The sequence below is a fragment of the Oratosquilla oratoria genome, chromosome 22, assembly GCF_046742065.1.
Source record: "Oratosquilla oratoria isolate Oo_2021 chromosome 22, ASM4674206v1, whole genome shotgun sequence".
NCBI classification, from domain to species: Eukaryota; Metazoa; Arthropoda; class Malacostraca; order Stomatopoda; family Squillidae; genus Oratosquilla; species Oratosquilla oratoria.
In genome coordinates this window covers 50,212,511-50,230,215 of record NC_134798.1, presented here as the reverse complement: position 1 = coordinate 50,230,215, position 17,705 = coordinate 50,212,511, and the positions used below count along the sequence as shown (strand labels likewise).

Below are 17,705 nucleotides of genomic sequence, written 5' to 3'. Positions count from 1 at the left end.
GGAGAGGAGGGGGAGAGGAGGGAATGAAGGGGAGAGAAGAGAAGAAGGGAATGAGGGGGATATGAGGGAACGAGGGGGAGATGAGGGAATGAGGGAGAAATGAGGGAAGAAAGGAGAGAGGAGGGAAGAAAAGAGAGAGGAGGGAAGAAAAGAGAGAGGAGGGAAGAAAAGAGAGAGGAGGGAAGGAGGGAGAGAGGAGGGAAGGAGGGAGAGAGGAGGGAAGGAGGGAGAGAGGAGGGAAGGAGGGAGAGAGGAGGGAAGGAGGGAGAGAGGAGGGAAGGAGGGAGAGAGGAGGGAAGGAGGGAGAGAGGAGGGAAGGAGGGAGAGAGGAGGGAAGGAGGGAGAGAGGAGGGAAGGAGGGAGAGAGGAGGGAAGGAGGGAGAGAGGAGGGAAGGAGGGAGAGAGGAGGGAAGGAGGGAGAGAGGAGGGAAGGAGGGAGAGAGGAGGGAAGGAGGGAGAGGAGGGAAGAAGGGAGATAGGGAAGGACGGAGGGAGAGAGGAGGGAAGGAGAGAGAGAGGAGGAAAGGGAAGAGAGGAGGGAAGAGAGGAGGGAAGGAGGTAGAGGAGGGAAGAGGGAGAGAGGGAGGGGGTGAAGGAGGTAGAGAGGAGGGAAGGAGGGAGAGAGGAGGGAAGAAAAGAGAGGAGGGAGAGAGGAGGGAAGAAAAGAGAGGAGGGAGAGAGGAGGGAAGGAGGGAGAGAGGAGGGAAGGAGGGAGAGAGGAGGGAAGGAGGGAGAGAGGAGGGAAGGAGGGAGAGAGGAGGGAAGGAGGGAAGAAAAGAGAGGAGGGAAGAAGGGAAGAAAAGAGAGGAGGGAAGAAGGGAAGAAAAGAGAGGAGGGAAGAAGGGAAGAAAAGAGAGGAGGGAAGAAGGGAAGAAAAGAGAGGAGGGAAGAAGGGAAGAAAAGAGAGGAGGGAAGAAGGGAAGAAAAGAGAGGAGGGAAGAAAAGAGAGGAGGGAAGAAAAGAGAGGAGGGAAGAAAAGAGGGAAAAGGGAAGGAGGGAGAGAGGAAGGAGAGAAAGGTAGAAAGAAAAGGAGAGAGAGAGAAGGAGAAAGAAAATGAGAGAGAAGGAGAAAGAAAAGAGGAGAGGGCGGGAGAAAGGGGAGAGGAGGACAAGGAAGAGAGATGGAGAAAAGAAAGTGTAGTGAGGAGAGAAAGGAGAGGGAAAGAGGGAGAGGGAGAGAAAGGAGAGGGGAAAGGGAGAGAAAGAGGGAGAAAAAGGGGAATGAGAGAAAGGAGAGGGAGAGAAATGTGAAGGGGAGAAATAGACAAGGAGAAAGAGGAAGGGTCAGGAGGAGAGGAGAGACAGGGAAAGAGGAAAGGACAGGAGAGAGAGAAAGAGACGGAAGGAGAGAGAAAGGGACGGAAGGAGGGAGAAAGGGACGGAAGGAGAGAAAAGGAGACAGGAGAGATAAAGGGACAGGGGAGAGAGAAAAGGACAGGAGAAGAGAGGAAGGGACAGGGAGAGAGAGAGTAAGGGACAAAAAGAGAGAAAGGTACAGGAGAGGAGGAGAGAGGAAGGGAGAGGAGGAGAGAGGGAAGGGAAAGGAGGAGAGAGGAAAGAGGAGCCATAGTGAATGACACGAGGGTAGAGAAGGGAAGGAGGAATGAAAAAAGAGAATGTGACCTTTTGTATAGACTCCTCCCCTTTTGTAAAGACTCCTCCCCTTTTTGTAAAGAGTCCCCTTTTTGTAAAGACTCCTCCCCTTTTTGTACTCCCCATTTTGTAAAGACTCCTCCCCATTTTGTAAAGACTCCTCCCCATTTTGCAAAGACTCCTCCCCATTTTGCAAAGACTCCTCCCCATTTTGCAAAGACTCCTCCCCATTTTGCAAAGACTCCTCCCCATTTTGCAAAGACTCCTCCCCATTTTGTAAAGACTCCTCCCCTTTTTGTAGACTCCTCCCCTTTTTGTAAAGACTCCTCCCCTTTTTGTACTCCCCTTTTGTACTACCCTTTTTTCAAAGACTCCTCCCCTTTTTGCAAAGACTCCTCCCCTTTTTTCAAAGACTCCTCCCCTTTTTGCAAAGACTCCTCCCCTTTTTGCAAAGACTCCTCCCCTTTTTGCAAAGACTCCTCCCCTTTTTGCAAATACTCCTCCCCTTTTGTAAAGACTCCTCCCCTTTTGTAAAGTCTCCTCCCCTTTTGTAAAGTCTCCTCCCCTTTTGTCAGACACTCCCCGATGCTTGGTGGCTCCCGTTCTCCGCGGAGTGGGACTCTACGAGCCCCTGAATGTGACGTGCCAGGTGGATGCCGACCCATCCAACGTCACCTTCACGTGGACCTTTAGCAACTCACTGACGAAGGATAAGCCCCAGGTCGTCGACAAACGCAGGTAAGGTCAGAGTAAGGTCACCGTTTGACCTTGGGTCATAGTAAGGTCACCGTTTGACCTTGGGTCATCTTAAAGTCATCGTTTGACCTTGGGTCATCTTAAAGTCATTTAATGTTGATCTTGACACATATGAAAGACATTCACTGTTGAGGTCATAGCAACGACATTGTTGATCTGGGGTCATTTAAGGTCACTGTTGACCTTGGCTTTAGTAAGGTCCTTTACTGTGTTACTGTTGGCCTTGGGTCAAAGTAAGACCATTCACTGTTGACCTTGGGTCAAATCAAGGTCACTGTTAACTTTTGGCCATCAAAAGAGATCACTGTTGACCTTGTAAGGTCATAGTAAGATCACTGTTGACCCTGGGTCATAGTAAGGTCATTGTTGTCCTTGGGTCATAGTAAGGTCACTGTTGACCCTGGGTGATAGTAAGGTCACTGTTGACCTTGGGTCATAGTAAGGTCACTGTTTAGCTTAGGTCACACTAAGGACACTTTTGAGCTTGGGTCATAGCAGTGTCTGACTCTTCGACTAGTAACTCACCAGTAACTTTCACCACTGATTCTTCCACCAATGACTCTGACTCGCCAGTGACTCGTCAGTGACTCTTATTCTTTTACCAGTAACTCACCAGTGACTGACTCTCTCTTTGACCAGTGACTCACCAGTGACTGACTTTTTTAACCAAAAACTCACCAGTGACTCCCTCACCATTGACTCTCACTATTGACTCGCTAGTAACTCCCAGTGACTGACTCTCTTTGACCAAAAACTCACCAGTGACTCCCTAACCATTGACTCTCACTATTGACTCACTAGTGACTTCCAGTGACTGACTGACCAGTAACCTGTGACTCCAACCATTGACTGACTCTTTGACCAGTAACCAGTGACTCCAACCATTGACTGACTCTTTGACCAGTAACCAGTGACTCCAACCATTGACTGACTCTTTGACCAGTAACCAGTGACTCCAACCATTGACTGACTCTTTGACCAGTAACCAGTGACTCCAACCATTGACTGACTCTCTTTGACCAGTAACTCACCAGTGACTCCCTCACCATTGACTCTCACTTGACTCACTAGTGACTCCCAGTGACTCCCAGTGACTGACTCTTTGACCAGTAACCAGTGACTCCCAGTGACTCCCAGTGACTGACTCTGACCAGTAACCAGTGACTCCAACCAGTGACTGACTCTTTGACCAGTAACCAGTGACTGACTCTCTTTGACCAGTAACCAGTGACTCCAACCAGTGACTGACTCTCTTTGACCAGTAACCAGTGACTCCAACCAGTGACTGACTCTCTTTGACCAGTAACCAGTGACTCCAACCAGTAACCAGTGACTCCAACCAGTGACTGACTCTCTTTGACCAGTAACTCACCATTGTTTCTCTCACCAGTGGCTTTCTCCCACCAGTGACTCCGTGTGTCTGACTCTTTGGCCAGTAACTCTCACCAATGACTCTCACCAGTGACTCCCAATAGTCCCTGACTATCTTTGACTAGTAACTCTTTCAAATCTCACCACTGACTCTCCCATAATTAATTCCTATCAGTGACTCTGACACTCTTTGACCATTAACTCCCACCAGTAACTCACCATTAACTCCCACTAGTAACTCACCAATAACTCTCGCCAGTAACTCTCATTCTTTGACCAGAAACTTAACAGTAACTCTCACTAGTGACTCACCACTGGCTCTCTCACCAGCGACTCTCACCAGCGACTCTCTCACCAGCGACTCTCTCACCAGCGACTCTCTCACCAGCGACTCTCTCACCAGCGACTCTCTCACCAGCGACTCTCTCCCACCAGTGACTCTCTCCCACCAGTAACTCCCAGTGACTCATTTTGACTAGTAATCCACCAGTAAATCTCACCAGTGACTCTCTCCCAACAGTGACTCCCACCAGTATTTCTGACTCTTTGGCCAGTAACTCTCACCATTGTCTCTCACCAGTGACTCCCACTGACTCTTACCAGCGACTCTCACCTCTGTCTCTTACCAGTAACACTCCATTGGTTTTCTCCCACCATTGACTCCCACTACTGACTTCCATCAGTGGCTCTCACACTCTCATTGACCAATAACTCTCACCAGTGACGCCAGTGACTCACCATTGACTCTCCCACCAGTGACTGTCTGACCAGTAACTCACCAATAACTCTCACCATTGATTCGCATCAGTGACTCTCCCAACAGTGAATGTGACTTTTTGACTAGTAATTCACCATTGACTTTTCCACTAGTGAGTCCCACCAGTGACTCTCACCAGTGACTCTGACTCTTTGACCAGTGACTCACCCACAGGTGACTCTCTTTGACCAGTGACTCTCTTTGACCAATGACTCTCACCAGTGACTCACCCGTAGGTGACTCTCTTTGACCAGTAACTCTCACCATTGACTCTCACACCAGTGACTCCCGTCAATGTCTCTGACTCTTTGACTAGCAACTCACCACTGACTCTGATTGTAACTTACCACTGACTCTGACTCTTTAACTGATAACTCACCACCGACTCTCTTTGAGTAGTAACTCACCACTGACTCTTTTTGGCTAGTAACTGTCACCAGTAATTATCACTACTGACTCTCTTTTTGACCACTGTCTCTTACTATTGACTCACCAGTGACTCCCACTATTGACTCCCACCAGTTACTGACTCTCACCAGTAACTCTCACCACTCACCAGTGACTCTTACCATTGACTTTTTTACAAGTGACTCCCATCAGTGATTACCAATGAATGTGACTCTCTTTTTGACCAGTAACTCACCAGTGACTCCTACCAGTGACTCCTACCAGTAACTCACCAGTGACTCCTACCAGTAACTCACCAGTGACTCCTACCAGTAACTCACCAGTGACTCCTACCAGTAACTCACCAGTGACTCCTACCAGTAACTCACCAGTGACTCCTACCAGTAACTCACTAGTGACTCAGTGTTTCTGATTCTCTCATTGACCAGTAAATCTCACCACTGACTCACCACTGATTCCCACCAGTGACAATGACTCTTTGAGTAATATCTGTCACCAGTGACTATCCAGTGACTCTTACCCACCAATGGATCCCATCAGTGACTCTGACTCTTTTTGACCAGTAACTCTCAATAACTCTCATCAGTGACTCTCTTTTTGACCATTAACTCTCAATAACTCTCAGCAGTGACTCTCTTTTTGACCATTAACTCTCAATAATTCTCATCAGTGACTCTATTGGCTCTTTCACCAGTGACTCTATTGGCTCTTTCACCAGTGACTCTATTGGCTCTTTCACCAGTGACTCTATTGGCTCTTTCACCAGTGACTCTATTGGCTCTTTCACCAGTGACTCTATTGGCTCTTTCACCAGTGACTCTTTTGGCTCTTTCACCAGTGACTCTATTGGCTCTTTCACCAGTGACTCTATTGGCTCTTTCACCAGTGACTCTATTGGCTCTTTCACCAGTGACTCTATTGGCTCTTTCACCAGTGACTCTATTGGCTCTTTCACCAGTGACTCTATTGGCTCTTTCACCAGTGACTCTATTGGCTCTTTCACCAGTGACTCGATTGGCTCGTTCACCAGTGACTCTATTGGCTCTTTCACCAGTGACTCTATTGGCTCTTTCACCAGTGACTCTATTGGCTCTTTCACCAGTGACTCTATTGGCTCTTTCACCAGTGACTCTATTGGCTCTTTCACCAGTGACTCTATTGGCTCTTTCACCAGTGACTCTATTGGCTCTTTCACCAGTGACTCTATTGGCTCTTTCACCAGTGACTCTATTGGCTCTTTCACCAGTGACTCTATTGGCTCTTTCACCAGTGACTCTATTGGCTCTTTCACCAGTGACTCTATTGGCTCTTTCACCAGTGACTCTATTGGCTCTTTCACCAGTGACTCTATTGGCTCTTTCACCAGTGACTCTATTGGCTCTTTCACCAGTGACTCTATTGGCTCTTTCACCAGTGACTCTATTGGCTCTTTCACCAGTGATTCTATTGGCTCTTTCACCAGTGATTCTATTGGCTCTTTCACCAGTGACTCTCTCCCATCAGTCCCTCTGACTCTCTGACTAATAACTCTCACCAGTGACTTTCACCAGTGACTCTCACCAGTAACGTCCCCACCAGTGACTCTCTTTGACCAGTAACTATCACCAGTGACTCTCCCACCTTTGACTCCCATCAGTACATCTGACTCTTTGACCAGTGACTCTCGCCAGTGACTCTCGCCAGTGACTCTCGCCAGTGACTCTCGCCAGTGACTCTCGCCAGTGACTCTCACCAGTGACTCTCACCAGTGACTCTCACCAGTGACTCTCCCGCAGGTACAGCCACGAGGGGCTCTCGTCGACCTTGTCGTACAAGCCCATGTCCGAGAACGACTTCGGACGCCTTCTGTGCTACGCCACAAACACCGTCGGGACTCAACTCCGTCCCTGTGTCTTCAACATCGTCTCTGCAGGTGAGGAGACTGGGACTCCCCCTACTCCCCCACTCCCTTTCCTACCACCCACTCCCTTTCCTACTCCACCACTCCCTTTCCTACTCCCCCACTCCCTTTCCTACTCCCCCACTCCCTTTCCTACTCCCCCACTCCCTTTCCTACCACCCACTCCCTTTCCTACTCCCCCACTCCCTTTCCTACCACCCACTCCCTTTCCTACTCCCCCACTCCCTTTCCTACCACCCCCTACTCCCCCACTCCCTTTCCTACCACCCACTCCCTTTCCTACTCCCCACTGACACTGACTCCCACTGACACTGACTCCCACTGACACTGACTCCCACTGACACTGACTCCCACTGACACTGACTCCCACTGACACTGACTCCCACTGACACTGACTCCCACTGACACTGACTCCCACTGACACTGACTCCCACTGACACTGACTCCCACTGACACTGACTGACACTGACAGACACTGACTGACACTGACAGACACTGACTCCCACTGACACTGACTCCCACTGACACTGACTCCCACTGACACTGACTCCCACTGACACTGACTCCCACTGACACTGACTCCCACTGACACTGACTCCCACTGACACTGACTCCCACTGACACTGACTCCCACTGACACTGACTCTTACCAGCGACTCTCACCTCTGTCTCTGTCTCCCACTCCCTTTCCTACTCCCCCACTCCCTTTCCTACTCCCCCACTCCCTTTCCTACTCCCCCACTCCCTTTCCTACTCCCCCACTCCCTTTCCTACTCCCCCACTCCCTTTCCTACTCCCCCACTCCCTTTCCTACTCCCCCCACTCCCTTTCCTACTCCCCCACTCCCTTTCCTACTCCCCCACTCCCTTTCCTACTCCCCCACTCCCTTTCCTACTCCCCCACTCCCTTTCCTACTCCCCCACTCCCTTTCCTACTCCCCCACTCCCTTTCCTACTCCCCCACTCCCTTTCCTACTCCCCCACTCCCTGTCCTACTCCCCCACTCCCTGTCCTACTCCCCCACTCCCTTTCCTACTCCCCCACTCCCTTTCCTACTCCCCCCTACTCCCCCACTCCCCCTTCCTCCCCCACTCCCCCTTCCTCCCTCACTCCCCCTTCCTCCCTCACTCCCCCTTCCTCCCTCACTCCCCCTTCCTCCCTCACTCCCACTCTCCCTCACTCCCCCCCTCCCCCACTCCCCCCCACTCCCCCACTCCCCCCTACCTCCCTCACTCCCCCTCTCCCCACTCCCCCACTCCCCCTTCCTCCCTCCCTCCCCCCCACTCCCCCCACTCCCCCTTCCTCCCTCACTCCCCCCACTCCCCCTTCCTCCCTCACTCACTCCCCCTTCCTCCCTCCCTCACTCCCCCCCTCACTCCCCCCCTCACTCCCCCCCACTCCCCCCCCCCTCACCCCCCCCACTCCCCCCCCTCCCTCACCCCCCCCACTCCCCCCCCCCCCCCCCCCACCCCCCCCCCCCCCCCCCCTCCCCCTTCCTCCCTCACTCCCCCCACCCCCCCCCTCCCTCCACCCCCCCCACTCCCCCCCCCCCTCACCCCCCCCCCCCCCCTTCCTCCCTCCCCCCCCACTCCCCCCCCCTCACTCCCCCCACTCCCCCCCCTCCCCCCACCCCCCCCCCCCCCCCCCCCCCCTTCCCCCCACCCCCCCCCTCACCCCCCCTCCCCCCCCCCCCCCCCCCCTCCCCCCCCCTCCCTCACTCCCCCTCCCTCCCTCACTCCCCCCCACTCCCCCCCTCCCTCACTCCCCCCCCCCCCCTTCCCCTCACTCCCCCCCACTCCCCCCTTCCTCCCTCACCCCCCCCACTCCCCTTCCTCCCCACTCCCCCCCCCCCCCCTCCCTCACCCCCCCCCCCACTCCCCCTCCTCCCTCACCCCCTTCCTCCCCACTCCCCCCACTCCCCCTTCCCCCTCACTCCCCCCCACTCCCCCTTCCTCCCTCACTCCCCCCCCTCCCCCCTTCCTCCCTCACTCCCCCCTCCCCCCCTTCCTCCCTCACTCCCCCCACCCCCCCCCCCCCCCTCACTCCCCCACTCCCCCTTCCTCCCTCACTCCCCGCTCTCACCCTTCCTCCCTCACTCCCCCCACTCCCCCTTCCTCCCTCACTCCCCCTTCCTCCCTCACTCCCCCTTCCTCCCTCACTCCCCCCACTCCCCCTTCCTCCCTCACTCCCCCCCACTCCCCCTTCCTCCCTCACTCCCCCCCACTCCCCCTTCCTCCCTCACTCCCCCCCACTCCCCCTTCCTCCCTCACTCCCCCCCACTCCCCCTTCCTCCCTCACTCCCCCTTCCTCCCTCACTATCCCCACTCCCCCTTCCCCTCCCACTCCCCCTTTCCCTCCCCCACTCACCCTTTCCCTCCCCCCACTCCCCCTTCCCTCCCACTCCCCCGTCCCTCCCCCACTCCCCCTTCCCTCCCCCACTCCCCCTTCCTCCTTCTCTCCCACTCCCTTCCTCCCTCCCACCCCCTTCCTCCCTCTCTCTCACCCCTTCCTCCCTCCCACTCCCCTTCCTCCCTCCCACTCCCCCTTCCTCCCTCCCACTCCCCCTTTCTCCCTCCCCTCCCACTCCCCCTTACTCCCTCCCCTCCCCTCCTCCCTCCCACTCCCTTCCTCCCTCCCACTCCCTTCCTCCCTCCCACTCCCTTCCTCCCTCCCACTCCCTTCCTCCCTCCCTCTCCCTTCCTCCCTCCCTCTCCCTCCCTTCCTCCCTCCCACTCACTCACTCCCCCCCACTCCCCCACTCCCCCTTCTTCCCCTACTCCCCCTTCCTCCCCTACTCCCCCTTCCTCCCCTACTCCCCCTTCTTCCCCTACTCCCCTACTCCCCCTTCCTCCCCTACTCCCCCTTCCTCCCCTACTCCCCCTTCCTCCCCTACTCCCCCTTCCTCCCCTACTCCCCCTTCCTCCCCTACTCCCCCTTCCTCCCCTACTCCCCCTTCCTCCCCTACTCCCCCACTCCCCCTTCCTCCCCTACTCCCCCACTCCCCCTTCCTCCCCTACTCCCTCTCCCTCCCTCCACTCTCCCTTACTCCCCCCTTTCTCCTTCCTACTCTCTTTCCCCCATTATTCCACCTCCCCACCATAGAATAGAGAATAGTCCTGAGAAGTGAGGTATGGAGTAATGGGTGTGTGTGGATAATAGAGGTGTGGGATCCCTCGACCTATGGGTGAGATGGTGATAAAAAAAAAAAAAAAAATCATGGATTTTGCCCAAAATCGGCAGGTTACCGATTTGGCCCAACCTTAGCCCAAAGGGCACAGTGGACGGCGAGTTAGACGCGAGGAGCCTTCTGGGCCCAAGGGCGTGTCGGTGGCGCCCCTCCAAAATTGGACCTTTTCTCCCATTTTTCACTTCTGGGGGTGTTGTGGTAATGAGGGTATGGGGTAATTAAAGTGCTGGAGTAATGGGTCAATGGGGATAATGGGGCCGTGGGAGTAACGAGTGTGTGGCGGTAATGGGTGCGTCGGGTGATGGGCTTTGGGATAATGGGGGTATGCGGTGATTGAATGTCTTTGATGCCAAGAGAGTGCTATAAGAGTGAATAAAATCGTTTAACGACAACAAAAACACAAGAAAAAGCACCATCCGGTGAAGAAGGAGAGGGAGAGAGGAGGAGGAGGAGGAGGAGGAATGGGAAGAGGTGCAGGGTGTGGAGGAAGAAGAGAAATGTGCAGAGGAAGAGGAAAGAGAAGGAGGAAAGTGAGGACAGAGGTGTGTGTGTGTGAGGAGGAAAAGATGGAAGTCGTGGAGGAAGAGGTAGGAGGAGGAGGAGGAGGAGGAGGAAGAGGCAAGACCATTCTCTCTTTCCCACTGTTTTTATGGAGGTTTGGGTGTATATATGGAGGTATGTAATGTATGTATATACTCAACTTCACCAGGTCCCCCCGAGTCCGTGGTGAACTGTTCAGTGTTCAACGTGACGTCACACTCTGCTGCCATCGCCTGCAGACCTAGGTTCAATGGAGGTCTTCCCCAGTCATTTATGGTCCAGGTAAAATCTATTTATCTATTTAATTTATTTAGTTTATTTATTTATTTATTTCGGTACGTCTTCCATATACATTTCTCACATATTAATAATTCTCTCTATACTCGTTTTCTTGTTTGTAAGTAATGGATTTTTATCTATATCCGTTTTCTTTCGAAAACGTTTTTCACACGTTATATGTCTATAATCGTATAACTTCATATAGAAATCGATTTGGAATTCTTTATTTTCTGTCGTGCGTGTCTATACTTTTAGTAATAATGGGAAAACGACAATAAAGGAAACAACATTCCAAAATATTTTAGTTACCCCTTATCAAAGTATGTTTTCTTTTATTGCAGGTACGAGAGAGCACGAGTCATGTCGTCCACAACATGACTTCAAAGGATTCACCTAAGTTTCAGTTGCAACGCCTCAGTCCAGGAACGCTTTACCGTGTGGCTGTTGTCGCTTTCAATCCTCGAGGATCATCTCCTCCGAGGAGACTCAGATTCATCACACACAAAGAGGCCGAGATGCATAAAAGTAAGTCCCAAAGAGAATGAGGAGGAAGAACAGGAGCCCTCGAAAATAATGAGTTATTAGGGTAGCATGTGGTGTTATCTATTGAATGCATCTAAAGCTATTTTTTGTGGGAGTTGTTTACGAAAGCTCGCCAAAGGACGTCTATTAGTGAGAGGGACTCGGCTTATGCGACGCTATTGACATGGACATTTTCACTTATAGGAGTGTCGCTATCACTCCTCAAAACTAATATTTTTTTTTATCAGGTAAGCTTGTGGTGCCATCTATTAAATGCACCGAAATATATTTTTTGTGGGAGGAGATTACAAAAGCCCGCCAAAGGATGTCTATTAGTGAGAGCGACTCAGCTTATGCGGCGCTATTGACATGGACATTTTTACCTATAGGAGTGTCACTTGCTCCTCAAAACTAAATTAATGAGTTTTTTTTATTAGGTTAGTTTGTGGTGCCATCTATTAGATGCACCGAAAGATATTTTTTGTGAGAGGATTTCAAAGGACGTCTATTAGTGAGAGTAGTTAATCAGCTTATGCGACACTATTGACATGGAAATTTCGACCGTTCAGTAATACGCCAAGCCCTCAAAACTAATAGTTGGTAAGCATGTAGTGCATCTATTGAATGGACCCAAAGAGATTTTGTTTTTGTGGGAAGAGTTTACAAATGTTATGCTTAAGTGAGAGGATCTACACAAATTGTGTTATGCTATTGCTACGTTTCGCAGCAGTGTCATCAAATCTCAACTTTCTTACTGCTCTCGCATCCTTATCAGATGCACGAGGTCCTATATATGTATCATACAGAAGAATATGAGTGCATGTATATGTGCATATGTGGTGAGAAAAAGCAGCATCACATTGATACACTATCAAAACCCAGATGACCACAATAGTGGATAATACAAAGACCAAACACAAAATGGTATCAAGATAACTGATTCCCCACCTTTCAGGCTTACCCTCCCGTGTCGCCCCGAGCCAGGTGGCCTGGGCCGTGGGTGTGGCTGTGGGGTCTATTGTCGGAGCTGTTGGACTCCTCCTCTTAGTTAGCTGGTGCGTTCTGAGAGCGAGGTCGGGAGGGACAGACGCCGAACCTCCCTCGACAGTCCTGGCTACGCTGGGTCGCAAGGACAAGAACCCGGATCTCATAGGTGAGCAAGAAAGGTGACCAGTATGCCACAGAGAAGACTGGGTCGTAGCACTTTGTCTTTTTGACTATCTGTCTGTCCCCTTCTATGTCTCATATCTATATCTCCTGTCATTGTCTCTTTGTCAATGTTTCTATGTCTCTTTATCTTTTACACACACACACACACACACACACACACACACACACACACACACACACACACACACACACACACACACACACACACACACACACACACACACTATTATGAGCTTTGGACACATTTCATTTAATGAAAACATATTTTCGTGATCAATAGTGGGAGGGGAAACGCCTCGCCACCGGAAAAGGAGATATACTCTACTCTTCGCCTTCCCATAACTGGAATGCACTTAGGAGGGGACAGGGAGGGGTAAGGGTTGGGGAATCTTGGAACACACAATCCATCATTCCTCTACTTGGGCTTCCATTTAACAGAGGCTTCTTCTTCTTCTTCTTCTGACTCTCAGCCAACAAGCCGAGTGACTCTGTGGTCGACGAAGCAGCGACTCAGAGGTTTAACGGTGTTCTGAGTCACTCCATCTATGACTCCTCAGGACGGTACAGAGGGCAACCAACACAGCATCTGCAGGTGAGACGACTTAACGAGGGGAAGGAAGTGGGGGAGGTGGAGATGGTCACGTAATACCCAATTGTCACCTCTCCTGATGTGGAAAATTTAGGTGAAAATTTATCATCATTGATTCAGAGATCTTGGATAGTTCTGGTGACCGATTGACAGCCCCTTGGGGCTGCACCTGTAGATAGAGGTGAGGGGATGGGTGATTGACGGTAGGAAGATAACTCTCTCGGACGTCGGTCTACGAGAACCATTGCATGTTATGTAAGCAGATGTACGTTGTTGTAATTATCAGTAGTACATATGTTAGTACAAGTACTAATTTTGTTGGGATATTATTTAGATTATTACTCATGGGTGATTGATATGTAGGAAATGTAAATAAAATCTGTGATCTTTCTTTTTTATAATAATAACGAGCAACGGGCTGCGCCCGACACCGCTACGCGGGGGCTCGACTTTCCGAGTAAGCTCACTTCGCTCGTAGGCGCCTTCGGCTCCTCAGGAGTTCCCAGAGGGTTCCACAGGGATTCCCAGAAGTTCCCCAGAGACTATCCAAGGGCTCCCAAGGGGCTCCTCAGAAGTTTTCAGAGGCTTCCTCGGAGGTTTGCGGACGTCCCGCTCTCAGCCAATCAGTCGTCTCTGTTGCCATGACGCCACCGCTCTTGGCCAATCAGTCGTCTCCGTTGTCCTGACGTCACCACTCTCTCAGCCAATCAGGGGCCCCTCGAGGGATTTCCTGTTACTGATCCGATTTAGATATTAACAGGAATTATTTTATTAGTATATACACATACTATTGTTGTTTCATTCATGAGGCGGTCATTTAATTTTTCGTACATAATTGGCGTGTTTACCAATGAATTTCCTTCCCACCCCCCAAAAATATACAAGTTCAATATAAAGATATAAGTCAACAGTTTAGGTATAGTATAGAGATAAGGTATACCTAAATAACCATCATAGTAATTGTTAAACTATTTAAATCACAAACCTGAAACCTTTCAAATTGTTAACATGACCAGATTTCAACATGCTCTATCCTATATGTTGTGCATCAAATCATTCTATTGTATATTACATTTGACTTCTACCCAACACTTGATTCAATAATTACCCTCATCCTTGAGGTAATAAGGGGTAATAATCCCTTTAGCATCATGCTATAAAACCATTACCACAGACCAGAGAGTAATTACTTCAAACGATAGTAGTGATGGTGGTGGAGTAAAAGGTTTCGTTCTCATTTCACATTCGAATGGTGTGTGTCTCTCTCTCTCTCTCTCTCTCCCTCTCTCTCTCTCTCTCTCTCTCTCTCTCTCTCTCAATCTCTCGCTCTCAATCTATCTTTCTCAGTCGCTCTCTCTCAATCTTGAAAGAGATAGAGAGATTGATAGAGATAGAGGGAGAGCTTGAAAGAGAGTATCTCAAACTCAATCTTTCTATCTCTTTATCTCTCAATATCTAAATCAATCTCCCTCAATCTATTTCGCTTTCTGAATCTCTCTCAATCTCACTTTCTCTCAATCTCTATTTATCTCTTAATCTCTCTATCTTTATCTCTCTATCTTTATCTCTCAATCTCTATCCCAATCTATGTCCCTTTCTCAATCTATCTCAATCTCTCGATCAAACTCTATCTCTCTAAATATTTCTCAATCTCTCAAATTCTCACTCTCTCCCAATCCCTCTCTATCTCTCAATCTCTCCCAATCCCTCTCAATCTCTCCTAATCTATCTCTCAGTATATCTATCCCACAATCTGTCTCTCTCAATCTATCTCTCCCCCTCAATCTCTATATCTCCCAATTTCTCAATTTCTCTCTCAATCTCTATCCCTCTCAATCTATCAATATCTCAAATTCTCAATCTCTCCCTCCCAATCTCTCAATATCTCTCCCACAATCTATCTCTCAATCTCAATCTGTCTCAACCTCTCTCAATCTGTCTCAACCTCTCTCAATCTGTCTCAACCTCTCTCAATCTCTCTCAATCTCAATCTCTCCCCTATCTGGCGTCTAACCATCCATTATCCCTTCCTCCAGATGACCTCACTAGTCAGCCAGGATCTCTCTCCAACGTCCGCAGTCTCCTCCAGGTCGGACACCTCGCCGAAGGAGTCTTCGGAAAAGACCTTTAGACCTTCCAAGCTCCTCTTCAGCAGCACCAAGACCAAGAAAGACGAGATCTCCTGTAGGGGAGAGATCTCAGCGTCGGCGGGAGGAGCAGGAGGAGGAGGAGGAGGAGGAGGTGGTGGTTCTTCTTCGGCGACGTCTCCTGAAGGTGGAGAACCTCCGGAAAGAAGAAAATCCAAAGGACTTAAATTTCCGACGATTTTTGGCCGCTCGGAAAGTTCTCTGTAGTTTTGATTTTTTAGTGTGTTTATTTTTATTTTTTCTTCCTTTTTTTTTTTTTTTTTTTGTAGTTTCGTCGTGATCTTTTCCTACTGCAACCCACTGGGTTACCCGCTTAAGAAACCGGAGTCACGTGTTCTGAGGCGTGAGGAGGAACGTTGCCGGCTGCACAGACTTAAAGGGGTTTGTGTCTACTTTGTAAAAGTGGGTACCTCATGTGTATAAGGCGACGTGGCAGCCTCAGCGCTTAAGAAAACGAGTGGATTCCTCCGAGTCGTAAACATTTTTTGGCGTCATGACATTCTTCGTCAACGTTTCGAACGTTTAAGTGTCCCTCATGCCTGTTTTACGACCATGTCGTGTAAAAGTGAAGCCGCGTAAAAACGAAACCAGGTAAAAGTGAAACCGCGGAAAAGTGAAACCGCGTAAAAACGAAACCAGGTAAAAGTGAAGCCGCGTAAAAACGAAACCGCCCAAAAAGTGAAACCTAGTAAAAAAGAAACCGCGTAAAAGTGAAACCGTGTAAGAGCGAAACCACTCAAAAGTGAAACCAAGTAAAAGCGAAACCGCGTAAAAGTGAAACCGCGCAAAAGCGAACCCGCGTAAGAGCAAAACCACGTAAAAGCGGAACCGCATAAAACGAGCGAACGCGTCACACACACACACACACACACACACACACACACACACACACACACACACACACACACACACACACACACACACACACACACACACACACACACACACACACACACACACACACACACACTCTCAGGTGACCGAAAACAAGCGACTATAGGGAACAAGAAAACAAGAGATCAGTTCCTGTTGGGGGTGGAGGCAGAGGCACCGATCATACTTGATCCATGTAAGACCCAATGCATAACCGGAAACCGTGGGAACTCACACCGTGTTGACAAACCATCAACGCAAGAGGTCTCGCTGTCCAAATGATGCCTTGAAATAAAACCCAATTCAAAAACTTCGACGAGAAGTATGTGGTTCCTGGTGGGGATCGGGGATGTCTTGACAGCCCACTCAACAAGGTGGCTGTGTTGGGGGAAGGGAAGGGGCTTTTAGAGCCCCCCCCCCTCCAATCCAGCCCCCCCACAAGATTCTCAAGCCTGACATGAGCAGAATCTGTCTTCGAAAACAGACGTTTTGTGTCTGAAAATATTGAAGAAAATAAGAACATATATTCACATGGAAGAATACATAGAAAAATTTTCGTTTCGTGTTTATGCGTTTGAACTTACAGACAACAGATAATTATCAGAAAATAGAAAAAAAAATGACATTTCAAAAATTGGTGTTTTACTTCAGTGTTGTAAAGGCAATGTGTACTAACTTTACACAGGGAGCGACATGGCGTCATCACGTTGACGTCACTATGACGTCACTATCTGGAAGGTGCCAAAAGGAGGGGAAAGGAAGGGGAAGTTAACTAACTTTTATGAGAGGGGAAGTGTGCTACATATTGTAAATATTATTATTAATTATTATTATTATTATTTTATTATTATTATTATTATTATTATATTTTTCATACCATCAATCTATTGTACACGGAATGTGATTTGAAAATTCTTCAAATACCGTGCAGCACTGCATGCATGCCACTGGCAGGCGTCAGATGATAATATTCAATTTGTTAATGAAATCATCTGCCGTTTGAGGGGCAAGCTATACAATGCGACACTTAATGTCATCAAGCGGAAGAGGTCTGCGCATGCGTGAAGTCTTTCCCCACACGAATGTCAATGTAAACACACACACACAAATATATACATACACGCACACACGCACACACACACACACGCACACACACACACACACACACACACACACACAAATATATACATACACGCACACACACGCGCACGCACACACACACACACACACACGCACACACACACACAAAGTACATTCACATATATACACACACGTACAAACACATACACACACGCACACTCACACACACACTCAAATACATGCATACATAAACACACATAAATACATATACGCACGCATACATACACACATACGCACACACACATAAAACATATACACATTCACACAAACATGAACATATACACATACAAATACACATGCAGATACAAACGCGCGCGCGCACACACACACGCACACACACCTACATACATGCATAAATACACGCACACATACGCACATACACATATATGTACATACACGCATAACTCACACGCATACATATACATATGCACAAAAACTCTAATATACACACACATACACACATACAAGTATACA

General features: G+C 49.5%; 1 protein-coding gene across 1 annotated transcript in view; it reads left to right on the top strand.

Annotated features, from left to right (window-relative positions):
• Window positions 1-17,213, top strand: part of LOC143037385 (neural cell adhesion molecule 2-like) — a 58,419-nt gene extending 41,206 nt beyond the window's left edge. Inside the window, exons 11-17 of the mRNA XM_076205522.1 lie at window positions 2,169-2,331; window positions 6,661-6,797; window positions 10,681-10,793; window positions 11,132-11,315; window positions 12,268-12,465; window positions 12,953-13,074; window positions 15,108-17,213. Coding sequence (XP_076061637.1) covers window positions 2,169-2,331; window positions 6,661-6,797; window positions 10,681-10,793; window positions 11,132-11,315; window positions 12,268-12,465; window positions 12,953-13,074; window positions 15,108-15,425 — 1,235 coding nt within the window. The 3' untranslated portion in view covers window positions 15,426-17,213. The remainder of the gene's footprint in view (window positions 1-2,168; window positions 2,332-6,660; window positions 6,798-10,680; window positions 10,794-11,131; window positions 11,316-12,267; window positions 12,466-12,952; window positions 13,075-15,107) is intronic.
• The last annotated feature ends 492 nt before the right edge of the window (window positions 17,214-17,705 follow it).